Source organism: Ambystoma mexicanum, chromosome 5q (genome assembly GCF_040938575.1).
Source record: "Ambystoma mexicanum isolate Mex_15411 chromosome 5q, UKY_AmexF1_1, whole genome shotgun sequence".
In the NCBI taxonomy this organism is placed as follows: domain Eukaryota; kingdom Metazoa; phylum Chordata; class Amphibia; order Caudata; family Ambystomatidae; genus Ambystoma; species Ambystoma mexicanum.
Window position 1 is genome coordinate 899,386,747 of NC_090933.1, and position 16,105 is coordinate 899,402,851.

The following is a 16,105-nucleotide window of genomic DNA, read 5'->3' on the forward strand; positions in this document are numbered from 1 at the left end:
ATCCGGCTCGTCAACCAGCTCAAGAGGTCACGGTGCAGGATGATCCTCGTCGCACCTGCGTGGCCGAGGCAGATATGGTTCCCGGACCTTCTGGACTTGTCGGCGTCCCCGCCAATCAAGCTGCCGGCGGACGCGGATCTACTCTCCAGGGAAGGAGGCGCCATCCTCCACCACGACCCGAAGTCGCTGAACTTGCAGGCCTGGCTCCTGCAGCGCTAGAGTTTGGAGGATACGACATACCGGCCGATTGCAGAGAGGTTCTTGCAAAGGCCAGGGCGTCCTCGACTCTTAAATGCTACGGACACAAATGGAAGAGGTTCTCTGTCTGGTGCCACGCACAGAAGATTAACCCTCTACGGATTACGGCTCCCCAAGTGCTGCCGTACCTGCTGACGCTGGCCAAAGCTGGTCTGGCACACGCGTCCATCAAGATTCATCTTGCTGCGATCTCCCGATACACCAGAACCACGGGCCGGACGTCCTTGTGGTCTCATCGTCTGGTGAAAGAGTTCATGAAGGGACTGTTCAGATCGTTCCCGCCGGTGAAGGCTCCGGCCCCGGCGTGGGAGCTCAACGTGGTACTGACCAAACTCATGGGACCTCCGTTCGAGCCTCTGCACTCGGCCCCGTTGAAGTTTCTATCGTGGAAAACAGCTTTTCTCGTGGCCATCACCTCCGCACGACGAGTGGGAGAGATCCAGGCCCTTTCCTGCAAGGCCCCGTACTTGACTTTCCACGACACGAGGGTAGTGCTCAGGACGCACCCCTCCTTCATGCCCAAGGTACCGTCGGACTTTCATCTCAACGAACCCTTGGTGTTACCTGTGTTCTTCCCGTCGCCTTCGTCGCCGGCTGAGAGGACTTTGCACTCGCTGGATGTAGCTAGAGCGCTGAAGTTCTACGTGGACCGCACGAAAGGTTTTCGGAAGACGTCACAACTCTTTGTGAACTTTGGACCTGTCAATCAGGGGAAGGCTCTCTCGAAGGCTTCCATCTCCAGATGGCTCTCCGGCTGTATCATGTACTGTCACCGGTTGGCAAACCGACCGCTGCCTGGCCGTCCGAGAGCCCATTCCACCAGAGCGATCGCAGCTACCACGGCGTTCCTATCTGGTGTGCCCCTGCTGGACATATGCAGGGCTGCTACGTGGAGGTCGACGCACACCTTCACGAAATTCTACTGCGTCGACCGGGATTCCAGGGAGGAGTCCAGGGTCGGCCAAGCAGTGCTGCGCAACCTGTTCGCCTGAGGTGAGCCTGGTGAGGAGGTAAGATGCTTAATGTTGAGTTGATGTGATGCTTAATGTTGAGCCTTTGCCACCTCCCGTGGTTGTGCATGTGTGTACTGCTATGTATTCTTTATTCATGAGCATGTGAATCCATGCCAGACCCCATGCTGGAGAAGGAACAAGTTACTTACCTGTAACTGTTGTTCTCCAGCATGGGTCTGGCATGGATTCACATGCGAACCCTCCCGCCTACCCCTCTGCGGCTCTTCACTTGGTCATACTGCCACTTCACGTGCTTCCAAATCTGAAGATGGCTGCCAGAGGCGGTGCTTAGGTAGAGGGCAGTCATTGGCTGTGGTCAGTATGACGCAGAGACCAGTGATTGGTTATTACTACGAAAGACAGATCAGAAACGAAACTGATACTGGTTTTTTCTTTACCGAGGATTCCCAGCCTGACGACGGGGAATATTCATGAGCATGTGAATCCATGCCAGACCCATGCTGGAGAACAACAGTTACAGGTAAGTAACTTGTTCCTTACATTAATATTATTCATGTCTTGCTCAAAGCATATTGCTTTGCTTTTAAGTCCAGTGTCCTCCAATCCCAGGCTGTGGGAAAATCGCCACCCAATGGAGGGTTATTTGATGTGTGTATTTGTAACAAAGCCGTATCATGATCTACCAAGTGGTCACTTGCTATTGTGCACCCCCAAGGGCCTCATCCTATCCCACCTTTTTCTTCTGACAAGTGTGGTGGACTGCAGTGTGCCCTAGCATCATTTACTTATGCACTACACATGGGCTGCTCTTACAGTTGTGTGTGTACTAGGCATTGTGGGCCATGACTGCTATCGCTCATTATCTTTCCCCTGAAGCCAATTCATGTCAAAGAGCAATAGCTTTAGAAAGTGTGGATTCTAAACAAGACGTATCCTGATATCTGCTCCCCTGTGCACCCCTGTGAGGGATTCCTTTGCATACTCAGTCGCTTTCACCTGCTTTCATGCTAAACAAAAACTTTTCTCCCATGCCAAATGTGGTGCATTAAGGAACTTTTCATCAGCCTGTTCACCTGGGGACACAAAGAATTTGCGTATCATAAAAACCCAAGAGATCTAGTACAAAGGAGTGCCAAGGTTGTCAGCATCCTTGGCCAAGTGATCAACTTCCACATATCATTGGGCATTTCCTCTAGCCTCGCAGGGAACCTCTTTCCTGAATGAATCAATGCTAAGGTCTCAATATCGTTCTCCTTACCACTGCGTTAACCGTTTCCCACGGACTCGAGTGGCAATGGAAATGTTCACCAAAAGCATGTTTGTAGCCTTAGCCAGAAGACCTCCATAGTTCCTGGGAAATTCTATTGCTTGTCTAAAAAAAGAGTATCTTACCAACTTCAGAAAGCCTTGATGCACCACAACTGGTGCTACAGACCAAGGGCCAACATATATTCAGCAGCTCTGAAGGCCTGGCGAGATGACATTTCCCTTATACCTCCATGGCATACGGCGAAGAGTGAAGGAAACTGATCCAGATGGGAGTTCCTCTAGTTGTCATTAATTTAGGGATATATGTGTATATCTCTTATCCCCACCTGTGCCTGAAGAATTTTCATACCTATTACTTTAATACTTTTTTATCTACAGTTTATTTGAGAGTAGCCCCTGGGCCACAAGTAAACATATCTTGCTGTGTCCTAGAAATACCCTTTTGTTGTGCAAAACCTTTAACACGCATTGGTGGGTTGACAATCTCTTTACTTCCAATTGGCCAAGCTGAAGATCGAGTTAATGTTATTCTAAAAGCTCCCAACATGTTCTGCATGAGGAAGTTAGAAGACAATTGGCATATTTTGGAAGATTCCATCTATTTTGCCAACTTTTTGTTTTAGAGTATCCTGGCAAGCGAGCCAGTTGAAGGTAGGTCTACTACCCATCGATAGATTCCTAGAAGTGGAGAATTTCAGAGTTCGAAAGTGTATGTTTTGGATATTTGTAGCATTGCCTTGATGTTATCTGCCTCCAAACTGCAGGTGGTCAATAGCAGCCTCTATGCATACTGTCAGAACCTCACACCCCTCCTGCACTGTGGCCAACAAACCCATTGGAAAACAAGTCGTCGATCTGCCTGAAAAGTCTTAGCTGGCAAATCTGGCAATGATGGAAATGAGGCACAAAAAACAAAAGAATGATGGTGGCTTCCACAAATACTGGGCATCTGGAAATCATCAGAACGCATGTGTAACTACATGCCCTTGGTAGGCTCATTCGTTCCACAACTGATCCCTGTAGCTGTTAGATTTCAGGTTCATTGTTGAAGAATGTGTACCTTCCTTCTGCCTGTTACCGGTGCCCTCACTGGGCAATTCTTCTGCTCGCAGAACCTGACCTGCTTGGCTAACCCGTTTGAGGAGGTAAACAAATCACTTCTCGACGCCTCCCTGTCATTCTCCACCACTTTCTGTACCTCTCAGACCACATGCCTTTGACTGCTGTGTCCTGCCATGAAGTCAGTGCATTCACCCACCAAGCCCTCAACCCCTCCATAGACTTCAATGGGCTCTCGGCAGTCAAAAACCAAGTGCTCTTTTTTTCATCCGCCCTGGCGGCTTAAAAGGTTGAACAGTATTTGTTTGCCCATTCGCTGACAATAGCCTTGACCATTCAGGGAGTCCTTCCAACTCCTAAAGTCTGTGCATTGCTGGGACCTATGCCACATACTAGTCTCCTACAGTGTTTGGCTCATGCATTTGAGTTTCTGCATGTGCCTGAGTCAGACACTACTCTTCGGTCGACATGACCAGAGGAGAGTTCCCTTCTACTAAACTTACAAGTATCTTTTGGTTCTTCCAGCACTCCAAACACCTATGTTTGTTAGACCTGCAATTCTACAATTCCGTTTTTCTAGGGGATTGGGTCTCCCAGAAAGGATTGCTATTTTATGTTATTAGTAATCCACATTGTCATTTCTCAAGCAAGTCTACTATTTATTTCCTGGCTTTTGACAGACACTTGGTCTGACATCACTTGTATGCACTGCATGGTTTAGGGCCTGTGAGACCACAAACATATTCAAATATATATCCGGCATTCTGCTTGGTCAGGAATTCTAGTCCTCACTTATCTGTTCCTGTGCATGAGGAACTGCATTTAAATGCCAGTTTTCAATGTTTCAAAGTAAAAGAATCTCCGTCCACGCCAGATCTTTTGGCCTACAATATGGAGGTGAGAGATCTGCCACTCGTGAATGCGATTTAGTTTGTGTAGAGCCTGCTTTTCTTTGGTTTCCCAGGGTTCTGAGATTGTATCTGTTGACAAACAAGCAGCTATTGTCCATAGACAACAGATTTTTACCAGTTTCAATTCTACGATTCCTCTGTCGTTCAACACATTTTAAGGCTGGCTTCTTGTGGACAGGAACCGGTAAGTGATGAAACTGGACTAGAATTCCTGTTCAAGCAGATGGTACACATGGGTCTCATGTGTGCCTGCATGCCCTTATGCTGTTGCTCATGGCCTCGTTGCTTATAGTAGTCCACCATCTTTTCCCTCATGCTTTACTTAAATGAATGTTTCTAAAGCCTGTATAGGACCACCCTTCTCTCCCCTTGCTCTGTAGGCCTTACCAGATAGAGCCCCAATAAATAAAGGTTTGCTTTGGGATACTTCGAGTAAAAATTGCCTTTCAAAGGATATGAAGCACTCTGTCTGGTGTATGTGTCAAAGAAATACATTCATTTCTTATGGTGGTATGAACAGAGTGGATTGAGAATCATACTGGAACCCTAAGCCCCGACAAGATTTGTCTGTGGATAGAATGGGGCACGTAAAAGTAGATCTGCAACAAGAAGTGTTTGATCAGACATGTTGGTGTTTCGAGGGATTCCAGCATTACATTAACATCAGAGGAGGATCACTGACGGTTGTAGTTATAATTTTGAAGCATAAGCAGCCCTCCACTCATGATTCTATTGCCTATTGAACCCTCTGAAGCGGTCTTCGCAAACTACTGCCCAATACTACAGACGCCATAGACTTGCCCTCCAAAATCTGCCTTCCTTCTCTGATCTACATGAACTAGGTGGTGTGGCAGACCAGAAGGACGACTCTTGACGAGTGGGAGTCATGTTCAACTATTTTTATAAAATATAAAGGGAACAAACGCATAACTTTCCCTATTTCTATCAGCGAAGTTCCCTACCTAGCAAAGTAAAAACCAAGGATGGATGTTAAAGTCCAAAATAACGTTCTTGAGTCCGAATCCTAATCACTTACTAGCCCTACCACTTTTGACAAAACATCGAACTAAAAAGGGAATTGGTCGGGTTTGATAGAACAGCCTCAATATGGCCTCTGTCCAACAGTTTATACTGAGTTCATTCTTGAATTCTAAGTCCTCTCAGTCTTTGTATCAAATAAACATTTCACTTTATGTTGTTATCAAAGAAAATTGATAATTTCTCAAGGCTTTCTTGTATATTGGCAATAAAACATTTTATCTTTCAAGTGGTTGGGGTTCTCCCGCCCCAAAGTCTTGTGGACCTCAGACAACTTACCTTTGGTTAATTCAAGTTCCTTTGGAAAGGGCAGCTCTCCACCCTGTCCTGTCAAAGTTCTTTATCGTCCAGTGTTTTATCAATGTTAAATCAAAGTGTTCATCTCTTTCCCTCAGTCCTTCTTTTATGGGGTAGTTGCACATGCAGGTTTCTCAGGCTCCTGTAACCTTAGTAGCTTTCCCAGCTGTGATTTACAATAATTTAGCTTTTCCCAATTCCTCTTTTATATGAGATTTGAACATTTCGGTTTCTCATGCTCCCAAAAACTTAGGTCGCTTTCCCAGCTGTTATTCACAGTGTTAATACTTTGTCTCAGTCCCCCTTTCATAGTTTTTTTTAACTCTTGGGTTTGTTTCTCAGGCCCCCGTAACCTCGATAGCTTTCCCATACATTTTTCACAAAGGTTGTATTATTCTCACCCATCCTTTAAAAATGGTTACTAGTACACTTGTGTTCCTCAGGCTCTCATAACCTGGGTAGCTCCTCCAGCTATAATTCACAATGTTCTGTTACTCACAATTTCTCTTTCAGAGGGTGTTTGCACATTCGGTTTTCGCCTGCTCCCATAACCTTAATAGCTTTCCGAGCTTGTATTCACAATATTTTTACCTTCGAACGGTAGGCTCTCTGTCGAGTTTCTCACGCTCTCTTAACCTTGTCGGCTTTCCCTGTGGCTATCATTGCTACGGTTCGACATGTGCAAGCTCAGGGATCCAGGCTCCTTTGTATGGTCTGATCTCTGTATCCGTTGCCGGCCCTCCAGGCCATCACTGATCCTTCGTGGTCGTGCCACCAGACTGGACGGGTGTCTCTCCGTTCATGTTCCGACCTAGACTTCTCGGTCGATTTGAACGCTAACCTACAGGCGTTCGGTTAGCATTCTCTTCAGGCTTCTTGCTTCCACTGGCCCCACAGCCCAACTTGACTCCGCCCCTCCACGACATCCATACAGCAGAGGCTCACCTGTGCTTAGCAACTCTCTTGCCTCCGTAGGAGTTACCTTTCGTTGCACAATACGCCTTCTTATATGTGTCACATGGGCAACTTGAACGTTTTCCTTCTTCATTGACTATAGCATTCAGGCTGTGCTCAGCATTTCCTGAAGCTATCTGGGTGGAAGGAGGAGGGCTCAGTGTTCTAGTCAAAGAGGTTGAAGAAATGTCACTAATCAGAGAAAGTAAAGCCACCACACACAGCCAAGGGGTTTCTGTTGATGTTCTTTGCCTGTGGTGTTCAGGGGAGATCCAGCACTATCTGAAACCAAAGAGATGGAGAAACTGGCGCTGTTTGGGGTTTTCAAAACAGCAATATTCAAAACAGAAGTAACAACGGTTTTCTCAGTCTTCATACAGGCAGACAGCATTTTTTGGACTGGGCGTTCCTTTTCGAAATGGGGGTCCTTGTCTCCGAGAACAGAGTCTCTCCCAGTGCAGTTCCACTTGTCCAGACACCTATGGAGGGTCATGCTTGGTAGGCTCTCCTCCATAGCCTCAAAGGGGGTGGCTCCCCGCTGGGGAGAAGGGATGAATACCCTGGATTCGTCACAGTGGACATGTGCCCAAATGATCACAAACCCCAGTCCTTTCCCTTATCCTGTTTTCTCTGTCTCCCAACACATGATGTCCGTCTAAATCTGTACACCATGTTCTCTTTCCTCCACCTACTTCCCTTAATCGCTAATCTCTTCAGACCTCATGATGGATACCATGAGGGGGACACAATATGCCATCCCTGTCACAACGGTAGTGAGTTCTGTTTGGGTGATTCGTTAATATAGGACTTTCTTGTGTGGTACTAAATCTGTCATCTGTGTATTTCTCACCGTGATTGTGTTCGTGTTTCTAATGAGAAAGGACTGGATGGTGTGTCCTGTCTGAACCTTTGTTGGGTCATTAGTATCATGGCTGTGAGGTGCAGTACATGCCATGAAACGAAAATGGTGTTACAGATCTGTTGACAAAGTCCAGAGAGGGGGACGAGTGGATAAAGGAACCGAAGAAGAGGAGGTATTTTCGGATAGTGCGGTTAGTAAGGAGGAAACGAGATCTCAATAGAGCATGCAGCAGTATTAGGAAGCAGCAGCACACCGTCATTGCTAAGTCTACCATGATTTACTGATATCTACAAATAGCCTTTCTTGCCTGTGCAGGCCACCGCAGGGTGAAAACCTACCCTTCTTTGGTATAGCAAGACTGGGATTTTGAGGACTACATTACCCTGAATAGTGTCGAAAGATTTATGTTTACCTGAGAATTAAATATTGAGATTTTCTTTGATTGAAATCTTTGTTTTGTTATATCTTAATCAGGCACATTACATCAATACTTAGCCATGGTTGTGCAAAAAGCATATCGTTTGTTTCAAACCTCAGCAAGGTAAAGATTTCCTTTACTTGTTAAAATGACCTCATGGTGGCCTTCGCAGGAAAATGAAAAACTCTGGAATATGGGTTCTCAAAACCCCTCACCAGTGAAAGGAATACTTAGTAAGCATGTACACGTGTGGTAATATTAATTTGAAGCAATGTTAGAGGAAATGTATCGGAGTCCCCATTGCCCTAGGAAGACCATATACTTCTGCTACGTGTGTAGCTCAAATGCCTTAGCATCTTATAACCTTTGAAGCATAGACTCCAAATCAATTTATGCCAAACCCTGATTTCACATTTATTGGTGAATGTTTGTTAAAATATACTTTCGCAGATGTTAGTGCCCGCCTATCTGTGGGGATACATTTGTATTCTAATCATCCTTTTTATTCCCATAGGTACCTGACGAAATTGATAAAGTCACAGTTCGCAAGACTAACGCAGATAACAAAAAGTCGCAGGTGGAATCCGTCGACGATAATGACGTGCATACGCAAAAGCACTCCGATAGCTTCTTTCATAAAACAGAAGTTTTGGCTGGTGAGTGGCACTTTTAGGTTAACATGTTTTCCTCATTTTGTTGTATTAATTATGAATTAGCAAAGCTAAGAAAAATAAAATCTATTTTTTAAAAAATGCGAAGGTATTGTGCAGTGTATTTATACATGAATGGACTACAGATGTCCTAGGAACATATTTCCCAACATCCAGACTTGGCAATGCACGATGAACCACATTTACAGGCTGATTCATGGAATTATTTGCGCCGAAAAACAGGGATTTGTGTGTCATTCTACCCGTAAATCCACATTTGTTAAACAGCAATTTGCGGGCAGAATAGCGCACAAATCCCCGTTTTTCAGCGCAAATAATTCCATGAATCAGTAGCTTAGAGAGAGTTCTGCACAATTGTCCAAGAGTTGACTCATAGCACGTTTAATATTGTGTTTTTTTGCGTGGGTGTTTTAGTTTTTCTGCCCGTGTTTGTTTTCTTTTGCCTATCTGTTTTCATTTAGGTAGGCGATTTCCTTCCAGCCTACTCCCATTTTCCCGGAACTTGAGTGATTTCGCCCTGTGTGGCAACGCATGGCCCACTCGCTAAGGGCTTGGGAAATGTGAGTGGTGCGCGCTTTTGCCCTTTTGAGAATCTGGTCTGTTTTACTCCTGGGTAATGCACATCCAAAGTGTGTGCCGATTCCCCCGGGTGAATCAGAACCTCTGTTTTCACCATCATGTCTGATGTTGTTAAAGAGAGTTTTATTAATGTAAGGACGAATGTATGTTGTCTGCTCGAGTGAAAAAGCTAGCAATGGTAAGTTTTACAAAGAGCCTACTATCGTGTGACTTTGACACCCACGTCCTACATGGCTAGCTCTATATTATGGTTATTGCTTTCGAATTGGAACAATGGCTGGAGTCTGCTAAAATGTGATGTCCATGTTTGACCAAAAACGTCCCAAGTGAAATAACGGGGCACAAGGGGTGCCTTCAAAGCAGCGAGGGAGAGAAATCCCGGCTAAATCCTGAGCACCCTAGCGTATCATTCAGAGGACACCACAATGACATTGCTTTGCTCTTGCTTTAGTGCACCAACTGGAACAGCCCTCCATGCTTAACAGTTCCCTTGCTTGATGGGTTCATCTTCAATCTCCATGGTGGATGCAGTCCTTTCTGTCCAGTAGTCGCTGCTTCATTTGTGAAAGCATTTCTCTTTGCGCCTACTCATTTTTGTAGTCCCCACGTGCTGTTCTAATGACTGTCTATTCAACTGTCTGGAATGACAAGGTGCCACTCTCACCCTACAAGGCCCGACCGGTGCCCATTGTTTCCGACACTAGGCATTGAGGAATCCCTACAGTTCTCCTTAATCTACAAGCCTGATCGCTTGGGTTACGACGCGCCCCATATGCAGTAGATGAACTGGTGTGGAAATGTATCCCTGAGCCGAGTAAATAAAAGCTACCTTTAATGAATTCACAGCGTGAGGAACGCAGTATTACATGAACGAAAGTAGAACTGGTGGCACTCGACAGCCTTAAAATTCAGTTCCATGAAAATGGCGGCCATCGTTTTAATAAATGGGCTGAGCATTCCCGCAGAGGCCGAGCAGTCGCACATTCAATTACACACAGACACATGACGTCAACCTATCTTTTTTGAGTTGCCAGAATCTAACTTCCACCCCAACGGTAGACCAAATGGCTACCTGCGGCAGGTTTTGTGGCAGAAATTGGCGCTGTACCAAACGCAAGGCTCTGGATCTCTGCGCTTCGTGCAAGTGAACCCACTACCGCTGAGCACCTGCCAGGTTCACTATTGGCAGCAATAATGTTGCAGGCCTACTTTTAGAACATTATTACCCTTCTGTGTATGATTAACATAACATGTTATTATCTAAGACAATTATTTAAACTTGTAATTTTTGGCCCTTTTATACTCCTAGAAACACGTCAAGAATACTTCTTTTTTGTTTTGCATTCATGTATGTTTGTTCACTTGTAGAGATAGCATATGCACATTAAAAATAGTATGGTCACCAATATTATCAATAACGGAGTTAAATGTAGTCCCTACTCTTCTATTCACTTCTCGAATCTTAAAGCAACCTACAACTAACTAGGCATGTGTCCTTCCGTCTAAAATTATGGAACAGTAATACGTGAAATTATACTCACCAAATGGAAAAAGTAAAGAAATGATGTCAAACGTCACGGCTTTTAAGGGCATTTTACCTAAAAACAACCAATAAGCAATCCATGGATTACAAATACAGTAAACCATTGTATATCCTCTTTTAAGGAGCCCTTTCTTACATTTTCTGTGCTTTGATGGACCCACATATACTGGCCAAAAAAAATGCAAGTGCAGCAAAGGTCTTAATGCGCTATACCAAAATTTGTTTCACAATAAAATCCGTGTTTTAACAAGCGCAGGAAGAGTTGTCAGGCTACCTGGCAAAAATACATGATATGGTTTCTTAAGGGTTTAACCATGGAAAAAGAAACTATGTTGCAGAAAGGTTCAAATGGCTTATTTCAGTCCCCTTGAAACCCGTGAAAAATAGAATTTGGAAAAACTGTCCGAATGCCGATTTTGAGGTCCTGATACAGATTTACTTTGCCATGCTGAAGGCTATTTGCTTCTTCTCATCAAAAGCAGGTCAGCCTTGTTTTTCAGTTCTGCCTATAAAAATCTTGAAGCAAACATGTAAACTAAAATTTGAAAACCTGTCAGTTTTTAGGCCAATAGGCAGACTTGCTCTGCTATGGATGCTATGGAAAATGCATTAAAATGTGTGTGCTTCCTCTTACCCAGGCAGTCCAGCTTTGCGATCTGGCTAGGCCTCCCAACTCTGCCCCTGCTGGCTTCTCATCAGGAACCTAGCGTTCATCTCTGAGCGCTGAGTATTCTTCCCTTCTGTGCAGCCAATTATGTAGTCCATCTAAACCTTGCCTATCGCCTTGTCAAAAACCACGGGGTGGGGGGGGAGGGGTCCTGGGAGTACCTCTGCCAGACATTAGTCCCGGTTAGGAGAGACTTACCCACAGTCTTTCGCTCCTTGTCATCCAGTCTTGCCTTGTGGGGGCAGTTTTATCTTATCCTTCCCAGTCAAAGCAGGCTTGTGGTGTGGGCATTTTTGTAATATCCAGTTTTGATCAGTGTGCCTCAACGAGAGCCTGTTTCCCAAAGAAAAATATTGGTTTTAATTACCTTGCACATAATGTGAACAATGTTCTCTGTAACGCCCCCAAAAGCAGGGCCTTCCACAGCATGCGTTTACCTTCCCATCAGAAAAGTCTGGCCTAAATGGTAACATCTGTTTCTCTTAAAATAGCATTACTTATGCAAAAATGCCCCTACACACCTCCAACGATGGCCAGAGACGCCATTCTCTTTATAATTACAGCCAATCACTATCTGCTTCAATAGACAGTCGTGACTTAGGACAATTTGTCCTTCATGCCTTCAGACTTACAGCATAGCCGATTCTCAAATAAGCGATGAGTAATTTCCACGTAACTTGTTTGTTAAACAAATATAAACACTGGTTTGCATTGTTTTATTCTGAACCCTTCGTATGCAGTGACATATTTCCCAAATAACACTGTTGGTTTAGAAAGAGGCTTTTCGTGTGTCCTTTGCAGCTGGCATGGTTTTGAACAGTGTCAAATGCAATTGAAAAGGTTTAATATTTATGTGCTATGTGTTGAGGTTAACGGTTGTGTCAAACCCAACAGTACCAAACCCACATGGGTTTGTGTGTTGTGTTGCAACTAAAATGAATGAGAAGCCCAATAGCAGTGACATTCATTTGCTTGTCTTTGTGTTTCAGTTAAAATGTGGCAAACTAACAATTCACATATGTTTGTGGGCCATTTGTGTTGGCACACATTTGTCAAACCCACTTTTATTAATTCATGTATGTGCTTGGCTTAAATAGCTTCACAGGCTTATACATACAGTATGCAACATGAGGAGATGGATAGCAGGATTGGAGGGAGGAGTTGGGTATAGCAAACATTATTGAACCACCTTCGGCAATTCAGCTTGTGACCTGTGCAATAGTTACTTTTTCATGATTGTTTGTTACTTTAGCTTAAAGTAATAACAAGGCACCAGAAAGTTTTTGTGATAAATGTTGGGAAACTCTTGTTTATCAATGGAAGATAATGCCCATTATTAATTCATGGTATTCATTTTTGCAAGTCTTATCATAAAGTATTATCGTGCAGAAGTGGTTCTTGATTAGCTCTCATCTTCCTCTTGTTTTGCAGCGGTCATCGCTGGGGGAGTTATCGGCTTCTTGTTTGCCCTTTTCCTGATCTTGCTATTGGTGTATCGCATGAGGAAGAAGGATGAAGGCAGCTATGACCTGGGAGAACGTAAACCATCCAGCGCAGCCTACCAAAAGGCACCAACTAAAGAGTTTTATGCATAGAGCTCCCACCTAGTGTCTCAATTTCGGAGACCATGGAACTTTTTTAAATAAAGCTTTTGCATACAATATTGAAGACCTGTTACTCATTAAAGAGCCAATAAGGCCCTTAATGATAAAATCCCATTGTATTTAAAACTTTTTCATGTATTCCTTTGAAACAATGTAAAATTCAAACTTTTAACGTTTGCAATTTCCTATGAATATCAGTGGCAACATAGTAATTTATAAGGCCATTGATGTTCACTGGAAACAAAAACCTCATTCATAAATATAAAAAGTACAGTAGAAAGTTTTATCCTACAGTTCTATGAAAGTTGTTTAATTTTGTCAGCATTTTAAATTCATTTTTATTTCATTAATTTATCTTTTTCCCCTAAATACCCCTACCTCTGTAGTTGTCATGGTGCAATTTGTCTTCTGGTCATTAAGATAACAGTATGTTATTGTAAATGTATTTTCTTAGCGCTATGTAAACTTTAGCCTCACCTTTCTGTCTTTTTTTCTCTTCTGTTTTTAAGTCAATTTTACACATTGCTTTGTTTCTCTGTGTAGCATCAAACACATTTTCCGCAACAAATTAATGTGTATAATTGGATTATTGTTACATATGAACTGCATAGCTGCATCCTTACAAAGCGAATCTTATTTAAGGAAGATTTGACGTCAGCTACTGACAAGCCTAAGCAAACCCAAAGACTCTTAACAGTATTCTGAAAAGTTACTGCAGATTTTTATGGCCACTGTACGTGTTAATTTCTTTCCATTTTGAAGGTACGAGTAGGGTTTAAAAGAAACTACAGTTTTGTCCTTATTATGCATTTAAGTTGTAAAAGTCTTTTGAAGCCTTTTAAGTGCCTATGATTCTATGTAACTTGTTGCAGACTGTATTAATACGTGTATAACAGTAAAAAAAAGTTGGTATTTTATAAGAACAGACTATTCTAATGGTAACTTTTTGTAGTCTTACATCGATAGACTTAAATTGTAATTTGAGAACATAAACACTACTGAATAAAACAAGTGGCCTAATATTAAGTCTCGTATTGTTATCTTTGTTTAATACTTTATAACCACTTTTTATGTTTTACTGCTGACCATTTGAATATACATGCATTTCTGCTTAACATTGTTGATCCGGAAAACATAAAAAAAAGGGGGCGGGGGGCATTCCACTCTTTGCATAAAAGTTTGCGCACACAAAAAAAAAAGCTCACATAGTGATGAGTCTGAACCAGTCCTTCTTCGTTAATGGCATTTGTTCATTGTTTCACATTTCATGTAGCATGGCAAGTGTCCTTGCAGTTATTTGCATGTGTTTTCATTTGAGCGACCCACGAATGGAAGGAGTCTTTTGCAAGAAAAAGAGGAAATGATCAACTTCACCAGTCCCTGGTAGACTTCCTATTGAGGCACAATGAACATATTCTTTCTGGATTTACCGTATTAGTGGTATCGGTTTTGTGAGGTGGGCGGCTAATATCCAAACAGTATGACAGCCTCCCTAACCCCTCTTCACTAGACTGACACAGCCAAAATGAATTCACAAATTGTTTGGAGCAATCACCAGCAGAGGTCAGGTTTTGAACCTGTGTAGCTAGGGCTGTATATCTCAACAGAGTGCCTATTCAGGTTGAGATGATAGTGTAGCATTTTGGTGTCCAAAGATGTCATTGTTTGACCCTATGTTGAGAAAGAAGCAAGACGATCCGTATGTGATACCCTAACTCCACTGTTTTCCATCACAGTAGTTAATTTATCAGACATGTATTGTGTCAAAGTTTAACCACTCATAATATAATGTCAAAAATTAAGCTGGTGGGGCGCTGTTGTGCGCCAAACAAGATGGCCGCCTGAAACGTGAGCTCCGTGGCAGGCAGATCACTCGATCCTGATCTTGTGCCTCTACGATCTACAACTTGTACCAGGCTGCTGCGATTCGCGAGCTGCTGGAACAGGGACCAACTGGTCCAAATCCCAAATGAAAACGGCGTCGGGAACCCTGTGATTTGGAACTGCCGTGACCATCCCCCAACGTCTGCGCATCTGCGTGCCGAAATCCGGCATTCGAGGAGATTCAGACAGTTCAGGCCCCCGGAACCAAGACACCTCGCCACCCCTGTGGAGGCCCGTGGAGCGGTGGAACACCCCTGCGGCGACGATCGGGAGCGAACCACGCGGTTGCTTAGGCCGTACAACGCCGGCGCAGAGCACTGCAGATATTAGAACTGTACAGCCCGAGGCGGGCTGTGACCGTCGTATGTTGAGCCGGCACCCGTGCTGGGCGGCTCCTACTCCGGCCCTCATTGACTCCTACGTCGGCCTTCATCCTGCTGTCCCCCTAGCTGGGCCCCCCCCCGCCAATGAGACTTCAGCGCCCGGGGTAGAGCTGCGGCACACCAACGGACGCCGGGTGCCGTGCTCCCCTGGCGGCGTGGACTGAGTTGCCAGATCCTTGGCAGCCATAAGGTACGTGGGGGATGGGGATCCTCTAACGCCCCCACTGAGGGCTGCTAACCCCTGGCCGTCTCGAAGCGGAGATGAGGACAATTTGCTGCGCTGCTCTGGGGGGGGTCACCAACTGCCCGCACCCAATAGAGGACACCCTGAGACTCGCTTGCTCCCGCCGAGTGACTTGCTGTGGCCCGGCTCCGGCCCCGGCTCCGCTCATCCACCACTCAGGGTGCCCCCTGCAACCCCCTGCCGAGTGATCGCACCGACATCCTCCCGTACCCTCTCAGCGCGGCGTAGACCGCACTAGATTCTTGTCTGCACCTGGTGGGGCCCGGGCCCCTGGTGGCCTTGCCGCGGCTTGCTGGTTACCCTGGCTGGTGCCCCATACACTGGCTGGGATCCCCTACAGTCCACATCATCTGGCCCCGCTGCCCCGTGCCGGTTACTCTACGACACTCGAGGCTCTGCCCTGGCCCCGCTCCTCCTCCTTTCAGGACGCCTGACTTTGGGTTCCCCAGCGCTGCTTGGATTGTATCCTGCCAACCTTTGCCATCGAGGC

The 16,105-nt window shown here is 44.9% G+C and overlaps 1 protein-coding gene across 1 annotated transcript in view; it reads left to right on the top strand.

The window, feature by feature from the left end:
- The window catches only part of SDC2 (syndecan 2), a 271,610-nt gene extending 257,480 nt beyond the window's left edge, over nucleotides 1-14,130 (top strand). Inside the window, exons 4-5 of the mRNA XM_069621401.1 lie at nucleotides 8,555-8,696; nucleotides 12,932-14,130. Coding sequence (XP_069477502.1) covers nucleotides 8,555-8,696; nucleotides 12,932-13,095 — 306 coding nt within the window. The 3' untranslated portion in view covers nucleotides 13,096-14,130. The remainder of the gene's footprint in view (nucleotides 1-8,554; nucleotides 8,697-12,931) is intronic.
- The last annotated feature ends 1,975 nt before the right edge of the window (nucleotides 14,131-16,105 follow it).